At 56.6% G+C, this 15,021-nt stretch overlaps 1 protein-coding gene across 1 annotated transcript in view; it reads left to right on the forward strand.

Moving 5' to 3' along the window:
• EAH_00022680 (Midasin, related) overlaps nt 1–15,021 on the forward strand; it is a gene marked incomplete at both ends in the record, with an annotated part of 32,498 nt that overhangs the window by 4,416 nt on the left and 13,061 nt on the right. Inside the window, 7 exons of the mRNA XM_013396939.1 lie at nt 175–744; nt 868–1,169; nt 1,401–5,260; nt 5,750–6,677; nt 6,943–7,417; nt 8,029–14,183; nt 14,334–14,824. Of these exons, the coding sequence (XP_013252393.1) occupies nt 175–744; nt 868–1,169; nt 1,401–5,260; nt 5,750–6,677; nt 6,943–7,417; nt 8,029–14,183; nt 14,334–14,824 (12,781 nt within the window). The remainder of the gene's footprint in view (nt 1–174; nt 745–867; nt 1,170–1,400; nt 5,261–5,749; nt 6,678–6,942; nt 7,418–8,028; nt 14,184–14,333; nt 14,825–15,021) is intronic.

Consider the following 15,021-nt stretch of genomic DNA (forward strand, 5'->3'; position numbering starts at 1 on the left):
ATATATATATATATATATATATATATATATATATATATATATATGCTACACACCTAGAGTGTATGCATGAATGCATGCATGCACAGAGGGCTTCTAGTGAAACCTTCTTGGACTGGCAGGGCTTTGGGTTGTGCAGCGAGTTGGGGTGTATGCGGATGCCTTTGGGGTGTACAGGAGGGGAGCCAATAGATGTGGAGGCCCTGAAGCGGCGGTTTGTGCTGACACCGAATTCTGAGGTGTACGTACACCGCATGCTGCGGCTGTTGAGTGGAAGCCGCTGCGCTTTGCTGCTGGAGGGGCCTACGTCTTGCGGGAAGACGTCTTTGGTTTCTTTTCTAGCAGCAGCAACAGGGCACAAGTGCATTCGCATAAACAATCATGAAAATACTGATGTTCAAGATTATGTAGGAAGCTACGCCCCAGATGCAGAGGGCCGCCTTGTCTTCACTGAGGGGCCCCTCACTGTTGCTGTACGCAATGGCTGGTGGGTCCTCATTGATGAGCTCAATCTCGCTCCCTCCGATGTCTTAGAAGGTACGCAGCAAATCGCTAATGCTGATGCTGCTGCTGCTTCTACTGGTTCTGCTGCCGCTGCTGCTACTGGTTCTGCTGCTATTGCTGCTACTGGTTCTACTGCTGCTGCTATTGCTGCTACTGGTTCTACTGCTGCTGCTGTTGCTGCTGCTGGTTGCACTGCTGCTGCTACTACTGGTATTGCTGGTGAACGGCTCCGTAAAGAAAAATGTGAGTGGAATATGTAGGGCTGTGTAATGGCGAGGCGCTGCATTCTCTGCGCGTGTTGCTGCTGCTGCTGCTGCTGCTGTTGCTGCTGCTGCTGCTGCTGCTGCTGCTGGACGATGGATGCAGCACTAAATCGTTTGCTCGATAGCAACAGGGAGCTGCTCCTCCCTGCAACAGGGGAGGTGGTGAAGGCGCATGAAGACTTTCAGCTCTTCGGTACCCAGAACCCTGCAGGTATTGGGGTGTATGGAGGCCGGAAGGTGCTTAGTAGGGCCTTAGCAAATCGCTTTATGCAGCTACAAGTAACACCATTTACTACAAATGATCTGCAGCAAATTCTGCTTACTCGTTGCAGTCTGCCGCTCTCCAGGGCAGAGCCTATGCTTCGGGTGTATGTTGACCTGCAGCAGCGCCGCGCAAACAGCTCTGTAAGCTCTTAATGCTGATGCTTCTATTTCTTTTCCTTCTGCTCATTTGCTTCTTTTTAAGTGACTCTTTATACCCGAGGGTGCTGCTGCTAGCAGCAAGTGCACGAGCAGCAAACGAAGTAGACAGAGGAGAGAAGGAACAGAAGACAGCCTCATGGGGTCTATCAATGCTGCTGCTGTTGCCGTTGCTATTGCTGCTGCTGCTGTTGCTGCTGGGTCTGTTTGCTGCAGGTCTTCTTTGGCGCACACGGCTTTATGACTATCCGCGACCTCATTAGGTGGGGCCGCCGGGTGGGGAACTCCCCATTTCAGCACCTGCAGCAGCAGCAGCAGCAGCAGCAGAAGCAGCAGCAGAAGCAGCAGCAGGAGCAGGTGCATGAGTATGCGCCGATGTCTTTTGAAGAGGTGGCGTTAGAGGGATGGCTGCTGGTAGGGGAGAGACTCCGTACAGAAGAAGATAGAGCTGTTGTTCGTGCGTCTTTAGAGCGTCATTGTTTAGGGTCGACAGCAACAAAACCCAAACACCTGCACTTTACTTTTGCTGCAGATCCTTATGTCTCTGCCTTTCGCCGCTTGCTGCACAGAAAGATTCAACGCTGCTTGCAGCAGCAGCAAGCAGCAGCAGACGCAGCAGCAGCAGCAGCGGCTGCTGCAGCACATGCGGCGGCTCTAAGCGATGCGCCGGAAGGTGTGCGTAGGGAAGCCGAGGCAGCAGCAGCAGCAGCAGCAGCCACTGCTGCTGCTGCTGCTGCTGCTGCACCAGAGCTACCCGCCTTCCTGCCCTTTTCCTTCAACGCTGCTTCCCTCAGGCTCTTAGCCTTAACCCTGAGGGCCATGGTGGCTGGGGAGAATTTGCTGCTCGTTGGAGACACAGGGGCAGGTAAGACTGCAGTGTGCGAGTTGGTTGCATGGACGCTGCAGCAGGAGCCGCAGCAGCAGCAGCAGCAGCTGCTGCAGCAGCAGGGGGAGGAAGGCCCCACAGCACTAGAAAAGGGCCTTGTGCAGCGACTGTCTCCTAACGGCATGTACGTTTATAACTGCCACCTGCAAATGGAGGCCTCGGAGCTCCTTGGCTGCATGACTCCTGTGCATCAAGGCGAGCTGCTGCAGCAGCAGCAGCACGCTGCTGCGCTGCTGCAGCAGATTCTGGAGATGCTCGAGCACCCGCCTCCCCCAGAGGACTTGCTTCCCAACTGCGGGCAACTGACGCAGTCTTCAGCAACAGCAGCAGCAGCAACGGCAGCAGGAGCAACAGCAACAGCTGCTGCAGGGGAAGGCGGTTCTGAGGAGAAGAGCGTGACAGCTGATGGTTTGCTGCTGCGCTTCTACGAGCTGCTGCAGGCAGCAGCAGCAGACGTCGTGATTTGCTTCCGAGCCCATAAGGATAGGGGGGGCTTAGAGATGGGGGAAGAGGACACCAATCTCTTTTGTAGGGCCCTCAGCAAGGCAGCCAGACAGGCGCAGCAGCTGCTGCAGCAGGAGACAGATGCAGCAGCAGCAGCAGCCGCTGAAAAGGAGACCCATTTCAGACAACAGCTTGAAGTAGCGAGGCGCACACTGCAGCACGAACAAAGCAAACATCAGCAGCTGCTCCTGCAGCTGCAGCAGCAGGAGCAGGAAGAGCAGCAGCAGCAGAAACAGCAGAAGAAGCAACAAGAAGAACAAGACGTTGCTGGTGCTGATGGTGGTACGCATCTCAGACAGCACCGTCAGCAGCAGCAGCAGGAGCAGCAGGAGCAGCAGCAGCATCAGCAGCAGCAACTGCAAGGGCAGGAGGGGAAGGCAGCAAGGAAGAAACGGCGAAAGGGGACCCGCAACCAGGCAGCAAAGGAGACAGAAGCTGCTGCAGCAGAAGCTGCTGGAGCTGCTCAGGACGTAGAGGATACAGCGCAGAAGAGACTCAGGAGGTCGTCTCTCAACTCAGGCGCAGCAACAGCAACAGCAACAGCAACAGCAGCACGAGCAGAAGCCAAGGGAAGTGTTCTGCATGGGGATGCAGCAGGTGCTACAAGTGCTGCTGCTGCCAAAGAAGACGCTGGCTCAGCAGCAGCAGCACGAGAAGCGCTTGCCGCTGCAGCAGCAGCAGCATCAGCAGCAGCAGTATCAGCTGAGGAGGCGGTGGCATCGGCTGCGTCATCGCATGCTGCTGCAGCTGCTTCAGTTGTTGCGCTGCATGCTGCTGCTGGGGCTGCAGCAGGTATGGTAAAGGCTTATACGGATCAGCTACTGCAACAATGTGCTGCTTGGCGTGATGCATGCAAGCGGACCCGCTGTCTCTTTTGCTGGAGGGACGGGCCCCTTGTAAAGGCAATGAAAGAAGGCGCTGTCTTCTTATTAGATGAGGCCTCTCTTGGTCAAGATGCTGTCTTAGAGCGCCTCAATTCCCTGCTAGAGGACGGCAGACATATACTACTCACTGAACAAGGTGCTGCAGCAGGGGCTGCTACTGCTGCTACGGCTGCGGACGGCAGCGTCGCCCCAGCAGCAGCAGCAGCAGCAGCAACAGCAGGGGTGGAGGTCCACGCAGCAGCAGGGTTTCGCTTTATTGCAACAATGAATCCAGGAGGAGACTACGGTAAAAGGGAGCTGTCTCCTGCTCTAAGAAATCGCCTCACTGAGGTGTATGTACCGGCCTTCAGCTTCGACGCTCCAGACGCTGTGCTGCTGCTGCTGCAGCGGCTGCAGCACACCTGCCTTCGCGGGCTGCAGCTGCCGTACGCAGCGGAGGCCCTGGCGATGAAGAAGGACAACACCCAAATGCAGCAGGAGCTGCTGCAGCTAAAGCAGCAGCTGCAGCAGCAACAGCAGCAGCAACAGCAGCCAGATGAATCGCAGGGAGACCTGCTCCTCAGCTGCCTCGCTATACGTCTGGTGCTGCTGCTGAGGTGGGTGCGGCAGCACATAAAGCAGCCGCTCTCTATCCGTGATGCCTTATGCTGGATTTGTTTCATACATCGTTTTGTTGCTTCTCAACTGCATGCAGCCCCAAACACACCAGCAGCAGGGGCAGCAACAGCAGCAGCTCGGTGGGCTGTGCAGGGCTTGATCCACGGTGGCTGTCTGCTGCTGCTGGACGGCCTGGGTGTGGGTGCAGACATGCTGCTGCCGCAGCAGCAGCTGCAGGCGCTAGCAGAGGGGTACTTCGAGACCGAAGCAAACTTAGCAGCACTGCATGCGTCACAGGGGATGGCAGAGGAGGAGCAGCAAGTGCGGCTGCAGCAGGTGCAGCAGAAGCTGCACCAGCAGGTTGCAGAGGCGGCTGCCCATGCTTCCCGGAGGCCCCATTTGGGGGTCTTGCTGCTCCTGAAGATGCATGCATGTGGCCTGTATACCGACCTTGGCTTGTATAGACACCCTGACCTCCAGAAGCAGCAGCAGCAACAGCAGCAGCAAGCGAAGGCAGCAGGCCCGTGCTGGAGTGAGACGTGTGCTGCCTTTGAAGAAGACGGCTTCGCATGGGTCTGTGCTGCATTTGCTGCTCGGGGCAGCATCGCTGCATCAGAGGAAGAAGAGATGCTGGAGGTGGGGCCCTTTAGTCTTGCTGCTTACAAGCAAGCTCCAGGAAGTACATTGCAGCAGCAGCAGCAGCAACAGCAGAAACAACAACAGCAGCAGCAGCAGCAACAGCTGCAGCAGGTAGACGAGCTTCCTCAAGTGATTCAATCCCCCTCTGTGCGGAGGTCTCTAGGGCGGCTGCTTCGTTGTTTGTTGCTGCTCCAGCAGCAGCAGCAGCAGCAGCAGGGAGGGGGCTGTCTAGGCAGCAGCTCGGGGAGACATGCAGTGCTTCTCGAGGGGCCCCCTGGAGCAGGGAAGACGTTTGTTGTTGGGCTGTTGGCTCGGCTCTGTGGGCGGCAGTTAGTGCGCATTAATCTAAGCCAAGACACAGAGCTCGCAGATTTATTAGGGGCTGTTGTTCCTGCAGCAGAGATTGAAGACGAAGAAGATAAAACATTCATTACACCCACCACGCCGCTGCACCCTTCAGCAGCAGCAGCACCACCAACTGCTGCTGCTGCAGCAGCAGCAGATGGAGACGCGGGAGAGACGCAAGCGCAGACCCCCCAAGTGGAAAGAAAGAAGCCCCCTTTTGTGTAAGCAGTTTTAAGGTGTACAGACACCTCAGATACAGACGAAGATTCTTGCTGTTTGCTGCTGGGTCACTCTGGGCTGCTACAGGGCCTCGCTGTGAATTCAGTGTGGCTGCTCAATACCGGCAGATGGCTGTGCATGCACTTGTGCATGCGCTTTGCATGCACTTTGCATGCACTTTGCATGCGCTTTGCATGCGCTTTGGTGTGTGTGTGCTGCATGCGCCGTAATATGCGTCCGTGTTCGGCTGCCTATGCAGCATGCACATTTGTATGGGCCTTAAATATACCTCCCCGCATGCATACATGCATGCATTCATGCGTGCCTGTTTGCGTGCATACGTAGATTGGATGCATGCCTGCATGCATGCATGTGTGCCTGTTTGCATGCATGCATGCGCGCATGCATGCATGTATGGGTGCGTACATGCATGCATGCATGCATGCATGCCTCATGGATGGTTTTTGTTTGTTTGAGTGTTTTTTGTTTAGGTGGGTAGACGGGGTATTAACGCGGAGTCTGCGAGAAGGCCACTGGGTGCTTCTTGATGAATTAAACTTGGCGCCGCAGCAAACCCTAGAGGGCCTCAACCCTCTCTTAGATCATCGCCGCTGTATATATCTCCCTACACCTGAAGACCCTGAGGTGTTAGTGCAGACAGAGAAAAGTAGCAGCACGAAAGCCTCAGCTTCAGGCTCCGCTGCTGCTGCTGCTGCCGCAGCAGCAGCAACAACAGGAGCAGGAACAGCAAAGAAAGATGCAGCTGTACACGCACCACCGGGCTTCGTTCTCTTCGCAACGCAAAACCCCCACGCCACTGCAGCAGCAGCAACAGGAGCAGCAGCAGCAGCAGGGAACAGCAGCGGAGACGAAGAGGAAGGGGAAGCAGCGATAGAAGCTCTGTTGAGGCAATTGGGCTTGCCCAAAGACCTAACGGACACGCCTTTTAAAACAAAAGGAGACAGCAGAGACACCACACCCAGCAGCAAAGCTGTGCAGGGACGCAAAGGGCTGCCTCAGTCTCTCTTAAACAGATTTTGCAGGGTCCGCGTAGATGAGATGCTGGAGACAGATATGGTTGCCATTGCACACAAACTCCTAGCCTGGCTGCAGCAGCAGCAGCAACAGCAGCAGCAGCAGGAACAGCAGCAGCAGCAGCAACACCAACAGCAGGAGGAAGAGGGGAAAGAGCAGCAGCAGCGGCAGCAGCGGAGTCGGGCTTTGCAAGGCGCCTCTGTGATGAGGCCGCGGCTATTGCTGCAGCAGGAGGAGCAGCAGCAGCTGCTGCTGAGTGCATGCGTTGTGCGCTGCGTCCGTCTGCTGGCGCAGCTTGGGGCTGAACATTCGTTTAAAGGCCTCACAGATTCTGTGTACAACCTGAGAGATGCAATGAGGATTATAAGGCTCTACGCGCACGGGGTAAGAGCTGCTGCTGCTGCTGTTGCTACTGCTGTTGTGCGGCTGCTGCTGCTGTTGCTGCTGCTGTTGCTGCAGTTGCTGCTGTGTTGCTGCTCCACCTGGTGCTGCTGCTGCCACGGCTGCTGCTGTTTGTGGCGCTGCTGCTGCCGGTGCATTTGTTGCAGTTGCTGCGGAGCGCATAGGGAGACAGACGCAGTCTGCATGCAATGCTGCTGTCTCCTTCTTCAGTGTTTCCTCTGCTGTCTCCTGAATGTTTTGTTTGCAGCTGCCAACTGCAGACCCTCGGGGGGCCGTTGCTGTTGCGCTGCTGTCGCGCCTTCGCAGCAGAGAAGACGTGAGGGCAGCAGCTCTTCTGGCTTCTCTGTGTTTCCCTCCGGGCGTGTTTCGGCAGCAGCAGCAGCAGAAGCACGTGCATGCGCTGCAGCAGCAGCAGGAGCAGCAGCAGCGGGAGGGCGACGAAGTTGCCTTAGACGATGTTGCTGCTCTGCTGCGGCCCTGGTTGGCTCCTGCTGCGGTGCGGCATGCAGTGCAGCAGCAGTTGCTGCTGCCTTCTTTAATGAATGTTGCTGATAGACTATCAGGGAGACAGCCAATTGATCTTATTGTTAGAGACAATTTTGTCTCCTTTGGAGACCTGACTCTGCTGCTGGCTCCAGAGGCAGCAACGCCAGCAACCGTGAAGCAGCAAGAGGAGGAGATGCATGCAGCAGCACAGCAGCAGCAGCAGAAGGGACAGCTCTGTGGGTTGCTGCTGCACTCGCAGAGACTCTGCGTTGCTGCTGTTGCTGCTGCACTAGCAGCAGGGTTTCCTGTGCTGCTGACAGGGGAGAGAGGTGCAGGTGAGGGGGGCCCTTAGAACAAATATTATAAGAGATAAATAAATAATTATTTATAAAAAACTAATAAAACTCTCATTCTTCTTAAACCCTAAAAGTAATTGAGTAAAATGAAAATAGAAACAGCAAAAGTTCTTTTAGGTTTTATACACAAAAGATATTTATCTATAAACATCTGCTCCACATAAATAAATAAATAAATAAATAAATAAATAAATAAATAAATAAATAAAAATATTTATGTACTAGGAGTGTCTTAAATAAAGCGGTAAATAAACTAAATACAAATATAAATAAATAATAAAGAAGGGGGTATTTGGTTTTTGAGTTTTTTTTTCACTTTGTCTCTGCTCTCAATCTCTTTTTTGTTTGTCTCTTTTGTCGCTCGTGGCTGCTGATTGTTTGCTCGGGAGGAGGCGAGTGCTGAGTTGGTCTTGTCTCTGTTTGTTTTGATGCCGCTCATGTTGTTGCTGTTCCTCCTCCTGCTGCTGCTGCTGCTGTTGCTGCTGCTGCAGGGAAGAGCAGCATCGTGAGGTGGCTCGCTGCTGCATGCGGCGCGACTGTATGCGAGGTGCAGTTGGGGCCCTCCGTTGATACCTCAGATCTACTTGGGGTGTACAGGCAGGTGCAGCCAAGACAACGGCTGCTTCAAGCTTCCCGTGCAGCGCAGCAGGTTGCAGACTGTCTGCTGCAGCAGCAGCAGCAGAAGCAGCAGCAGCAGCTGCTGCTGCAGCAGCAGCAGTTGAAGGACTTGCGTGCTGCTGTTGCAGCAGCACGACAGAAGTTGGTAGATGCTTCAGACTTGGGCGCTGTCTCCGTCTCAGGGAGCGGGGAGGGCATGCAGCCTGAGGTGCAGCAAAGGACTTTGCTGCAGCAGGTTGCTGCAGCAACAGCAGCATTACTTGAGGGCTGCAACGCTGCTGTTGCACCTTTGCTTTCTCCTCCGACTGGCAAAGAGGTCGCAGCAACTGAGGCACTACGTGCTGCGCTGCAGCGGCGCATCCAGAGGGCCCGGCTGCTGCTGCAGCAGGGCTGCGTGTTGTGCGGTCTGCAGCCCATAGTGTCTGCAGCAACAGGAGCAGCAGCAGCAGCAGCAGCAGAGGAAGAGACCCCTCGTTTTGTATGGACAGACAGTGCACTCGTAGAGGCCGTACGTCGCGGCCATTGGCTGCTGCTGCGCAGCGCTCATCTCTGTAGCGCCTCCGTCTTAGACAGACTTAATGCATTGCTAGAAGACGGGGGGAGTCTGCTGCTAACTGAAGGGGGGCCCCCAAGAGAGGTGAAGAGACACCCCAAGTTTAGGATTCTATTCACTGCAGAAGCAGCAGCATCATGCAGACTCTCCTCAGCCCTGAGAAACAGGTGCTGCGAGGTGTACGTACACCCGCCGGGCACTGTCGCAGCAGCAGCAGCAGAAGCAGCAGCACAAACATCACATGCAACGGCCAACTCTACTGCAGAAGAATGCGATATCGACGGAGCAGCAAACCCAAGCCCAACGGCAACAGCAGCAGCATCAGCAGCAGCAGCAGCAGCAGCAAGACAGCCTTGGCTGCTGGCGGGGCTGACAGAGCGGCTATTAATGACGTTTGCAGGCCTCTTGAGGGGCTGTGGGGTTTCTGCTGCACAGGCGACGGGAGGAGACAGTTTGCTGCGAGCGTTGCTATCTCGATGGTCTTCATCGTTGCTGGCAGCAGAGACGGAGCTGGAGGGAGAGCCCAGCGGAGACAAGGCACAGTCTGCTGCAGCAGCAGCAGCAGCAGCTTCAGCAAATGCTACGCTGCGCGCCGTCGGAGTCTTCATCAGCTTCTGTTGCAGCAGGGCTCACTGCAGCAGCAGCAGCAGCAGCAGCAGCAGCTACGTACGTTTGTGTCCCCTTTTGCTGCAGGACAGCTACAGGCTGCTGCTGGCGGGAGACACGGGTCTGTCGCTGGCAGCAGCTGAAGTGATGTCTCTGCAGCACGCAGCTGTGCAGCTGCTGCTGCAGCTACTAGGAGACGAATCTGCGCTGTCGCAGTTTGCTCTTGCGGCACAGTCGTCGCTGTGTGACGTTCCCCAGCAGCAGCAAGTGCAGCAGCAAGTGCAGCAGCAGCAGGGAGGCACACAAGGAGACAGCAGCAGAGATGTAGTTGCTGCAGGACTCCAAAGCATCCGAGATGAACTTGGAGAGGGGGCTGTTGCTGCTGGCCTTGCTGGTCTACAGGCTATTGCGCGCAGAGTCGCGGGAAGAAGCAGCAAAGATGCAGCAGCAGCAGCAGCAGCAAGTTGGAGGTGTCTCCAGGGATGGGGCAGCTCTTATGCTGCTGCTGGACGTGTGGAGGGTTCATACAATAGACCTGCAGCAGTAGCAGCAACGGGAAGGCCGCAAACAGCAGCAACAGCAGCAACACCAGCAGCAGCAACAGCAGCAACCGCAGCAGCAACTGCAGCAGCAGCAACAACAGACGATGTCGATCACAGTGTATCTGTAGAAACGTTGTTTCAGTGTTTTCTGTGGCAGTACACCGCAGCTGTCGACGCTTCAGCCATTTGGCGCCTGCTGCTGCTGCAGCTGTTAGCAGCTTGCTGCTGCTGCTGCCGCTCTGTTCCCAGAAGACAGGAAGACATCAGCAGCTCTGCAGACAGCAGCAACGATGTGCAGCAAGACACAGACTGGGCCATCCTGAGGGAGGCTATAAAGCGACACGTGCTCCTGCACCGTGAAAGCAGCAGCTGCAGCAACAGCAGCAGCAGCAGCAGCAGCAGCAGCGATGCCGTCGGGGGACTGATAGCAAGGTCTGTTACCAGTGAGGTCTCCTTTATTGGAAGTGTTGCTTCTGCTTGTGTTGAGAGGGCTGAGGGGGGTCTTCCGCTGCTTGCTGCAGCAGTGCGCCACTTCATGTGGGGGGCAGCAGACGCAGAAGAGTTTGCTGCTCGCCTTCGAGCGCTGCAGCAGCTGCAGCAGGAAGCACTGCAGCAGCATCAGCTGCTGCCGCCGCTGCACCAGCGGCGGCGAAAAACAGCTCTCCGCTATCTTGCTGCTGCATGCAGCGCCTTAGAGGATATCGCGCAGGGGCCTTTCCTTCTGCCTCCAGGCGCTGCAGCAGCAGCAGCAGCAGCAGCAGGACCAGTTGCTGCTGCAACTGCCGCGCCTCACAGTAGGTCCCTCCTGTACACAGCAGCCCGCCTATTAAGAACAGTCTCTTCCTCATGTGTGCAAGGCCTGAAGGGGAACAATGAATATTCATCTTCGCTGCAGCAGCAGCAGCAGCAGCAGGTGCAGCAGCAGCTGCTCCTGCGCGAGCTAGTCCATTTATGCCGCAGTGAGAGCACAGCCTTGCTGCTGCCTGAAAGGTTGCTGCTGCTGCAGCAGCAGAGCAGCAGCAAGGGTCTCTCTAGGAAGTGCCCACGCTGCAGCCTGGAAGGCCAAGGATTCTTCTGGTGTCTCCTCTTTGCATGCGTGCTGCCTGTCAAGCAGCAGCAGGGAGAGCAGCAGGATGTGCTGCAGCAGGAGCTGCTGCAGCAAGAGATGCAAGATGAGAAGACACAAGTTAGAGAGATGATGCAGCGCTTATTCGAAGGCCTTCGCCACCTATCCAGGTGTACGGTGTTTGCTGCTGATGAGGCCCTTCATATGCTGCTGCAGCAGGCAGCTGGGCTGCTGCCTGCTGCAGCTACTGCTGTTGTTGCTGCTGAGGGATTGGCTACAAGCCTTATGCAGCAGTCCAGACACCTGACCCGCTGCTTCATGGCGTGGGCGGAGCTGCTGCAGCTGCTGTCTCTCCCCGTGTGCGGTAGATGCGGTGTTGCCGCTGCAGCTGCAGAGGAGAAGGATAATAACATTAGCAGCAGCAGCAGAAGCAGCAGCAGCAGCAGAAGCAGAAGCAGCAAACGCCAGCAGCTACTTGGAAACCAGGAGAGGATGCAGTTGGCCCTGCAACGGCATGGAGGTGTATTACTGCTGCTGTTTAAAATGTTTGCTGAGGGCCTTCAGGGTTTTGCTGCTGCAGCAGCCGCAACGGCTGCTGCGGTCAGAGACTTAGGCAGCTATAAGGACTGGGATGCAGCAGCAACAGCAGCAGCAAAAGCAGCAGCAACGACCAAATTTGTTGCTGCTGAACTCCTCCCGCCGCTTGATTGCATACGCACAACGCTCGTGCATGCATATCGTGCTGTCGGTGGCTCAGCAGCATCCGAGACAGGCGACGGGCTGCTGAGTTTGATGGACGTGAAGCAGCAGCAGCCGCAGCAGCAGCATCACAACGAGCAGCAGCTAACACGGAATGGCGGCTGCTCTGCTGCTGCTAGTGCTGCCGCTGCAGCAGCTGCTGCTGCAGTGTCCTGCAGCAGCTGGAATTGTCTGCTGCCTCTTCAGTTGGGGCAGCACGAAGCGCAGACAGTGCGGGGTTGGCTGCTGAGAGAGCTGCTGCATGCAGCAGCCCTTAGGGGAAGCTCAGGCCTTGAGCCGTCAGCAGCAGCAACAGCAGCAACGGGGACGAGTGAGGAACGAGGAGGTGCTTCATTCTCACAGCGTTTTGCATGCACAGCCCCGTCTTTAGACAGGGCTCTCCGCTTGCTGCTGCATGCAGGAATGCGGCAACTCGGCGGTGAAGAAGGTTCGCAGCAGCAGCGCGAGCAGCAAGATCAGCAGCAGCAACAGCAGCAGCTGCTTCAAAGTAAGTCGTTGCTTCTCCATGCTTCGGCGTTGCATGCGCTGCTTCTCAGCAGCTGCTTGCTGCGAGCAGAAGGCCGCGAAGCAGCAGCAGCGAGGCTAGAGGCCCAGGTCTGCGAGGCGCTGCTGCCTACTAACCAGCGGAAGCCAGCAGCAGCAGTAGCAGCAGCAGCAGCTGCTGCTGCTGCTGCGACGTCTCTCTTTAAGAGCGAACAGGGTAGAGCAGCAGCGTTGCGCGCAGCAGCTGCTGCAGAGGGCCTCAGCGACAGCAAACAGCAACGCTGGGTGTCTCTCAGCAGCAGCGCGGTTGTCTCTATTGGCGTTTTGCAAGCGCAGCTGGCAGCAGCAGCAGCAGTGCGATTGGGGCTGCAGCATGCAGCAGAGCTGCTACTCGCGAACCTGTGGGTGCAGCCGCATCAGCAGGAGGAGCGAACACGTGCTGCTCCTGCTGTTGCTGTTGCTGCTGCTCGTGATGGCGAGGGCCCCGTTGACTCCAGGGCTGCTGCTGCTCTTTGCTTAGCGTTGCAGGAGGCTGCAGAGACGCAACTGCAGCAGCAACACCAGGAGCTGCTGCCCGTCTTCACTCTGCCCCCTGCTGCTATTTGCTGCCTCTCTTCCGGAGACCCTTCGACTGCATGCAGCGCAGCAGCAAAACCGATACCCCTCCCGCCAGCGCTGCTGGACGCTGCTGCAGTACTGATGGCTGCTTTGTGGCAGCAGCAGCAGCAGCAGCGGCAGCAGCAGCAGCAGCAGCAGCTCTTTCGGTTTGCTGCGTGTGCTGCTGTTGAGATCTTGTCGCTGATGTGGAGGACAGAGCTCGACTTGCACTGCAACGACGCGTTGGGCCTTAAGGGCGTGCTGCTGCAGCAGCAGCTGCTGCAAGATGCATGCGCTCTAGGCAAGGATGCAGAAGAAGCAGCAGCAGCAGCAGCAGCGTCAGCAAGACGCCCGGCCGCGTTGCTAACACGGCATGCCTTGGCTCGTCTTGCAGAGACAGCAGGAGGGCTTCGCGGCGCAACAGCAACAGCAGCAGCAGCAACAACAGCAGCAGCAACAGCAGGGTGCGTAGAACGGTCAATTCATCTTCAGGAGACAGGGCCCACTGGCAGCAGCTCAACGTACACTGCGCGAATTCTCGTGGAGGTGCAGCAGCACGCCACTGTCTCCTCAGCTTCTGCATGCATCATTGTGCTGCAGCGGCTGCAGCGGCAGCTGCAGCACCTCGACACCGGAAGCACTAGAGCAAGCAAGCTGTTGGAGGTGGGCCTTGGTGCAGAGACGATGGAGACAGTGATGGAGACAGGCGAGGCTTCTGCAGCAATAGCAGCACCAGCAGCAACAGCAGCAGGAAGTGTGGGGACAGAGGCAGCAGCAGCAGCAGCTGCTGCTGCTGCGGAGTGGGCAGCAGTCGTGGGTTTTGCTGCTGCACTCTGGTCATTCTGTGCGCCGTTAAACGAAGGAGAGTCTAGTGTTGCGATTAAGAAGGAGACAGAGGCAGCAGCAGCTGCTGCAGTATGTATGGCGCTTAAGGACGCGTGGTCTAGCCTTGCGTGCTTCCTTGGCGGTGGTGCTGCTTCTGCTGCTGCAACAGCAGCAAACAGGAAGGCAGCAGCAGCAGCAGCAGCAAAGGCAGCCGCTTCAAGGCTGCGTGCTGTTGTGCGCGGGTTGCATGAGACACTACGAGCAGCAGCAGCAACAGCACCTGCTGCTGCTGCTGTTGCTGGTAGCGGCGAAGCACCACCAGTGGCTTATATGCGCAGCCTGGATGCAGGGCAGAGTGCTGCTGCTTCGTTGGTGGTGCTGCAGCAGCTGCTGGAGATGTGTGCAGCTGCAGCAGAGCCTAGTGAGCTGCTGCTGGGGGACGCTGGCAAGCGGCAACGTTCGTTGCTGCTGCTGCTGCTGGGAAGGTGGGCGGTGTTGAGTGCAGCAGCAGCAGCAGCAGCTGAACTGCAGCAGCAGCGGGAAGTAGCAGCATGGCGCCAAGCCGTCCAGATGAAGTCTCAGGCCTACGAAGCTGAGGTGTGTCTCCGCTTTGGTCTGTCTCTCTGTCTCCTTTATTTATTTAAATTTGTTCAGTGGTATATGCATGCGTGCACAGAAGAGTTGTGTCAATCCGAAGGTTGCTGCTGCTGCGTGTGCTGGTGCGTTTGCTGCTGCTGGTTGCTGCAGACAGAGGCGCTGCTGCTGCGTGCAGCAGCTCTAGATGGCTGCGACAGGGTGCAGCAGCAGGATTGGAGTTGGGGGATAGGAGGCAGCACCTCAGCCTCTGTAGCACTAGCTGCGGAGACAGAAGTGCATGCAAATGCGCTGCAGCAGCTGCTGCAGCAGAGCAACAAAGCAAGTGATCTGCTGCCCCATCTAGCTCGCCTTCTCCCGTTGCGAGCAGCAGCCATTCCTTCAGACTTAGCCCTACGTTTGCTGCCTGCTGCTGCTGCTCCAACTGGTGCAGCAGCAGCAGCAGCACAGGGCGCCGAAGGGGGAGCAGCAGCAACAACATCAGCAGCAGGGACAGATGAAGAGGAAGCAGCAGCAGCTGCGCAGCAGCATGTGCTGCAGCTCATAGAACGCGGCTCAGCTGTCACTGCTGCACCTGAGGCAGCACTGGCTGCTTGGCTAGAGGGCCTTAATGAGTTTTGTTGCAGCACCTTGGAGACACAGCGGTTCGTCTGCTGCCGGAGTCTTCTCGTTGTCCCCCAAGAGCAGCAGTGCAGCAGCAGCAGCAGCAGCAGCAGCATCAGTTTAATTGCTGGTTCCAGGCAGTGTAGAGAGAGGCTGTAGTTGGTGTTCACTTAATATTTTATTTTTTTCTTGTTGTCTTCTTCTTGGGGTTTTATTTTATTTGCTGTTGCTTGTTTAT

Source organism: Eimeria acervulina, genomic scaffold (assembly GCF_000499425.1).
Source record: "Eimeria acervulina Houghton genomic scaffold, Eah_scaff167, whole genome shotgun sequence".
Classification (NCBI taxonomy): Eukaryota; Apicomplexa; class Conoidasida; order Eucoccidiorida; family Eimeriidae; genus Eimeria; species Eimeria acervulina.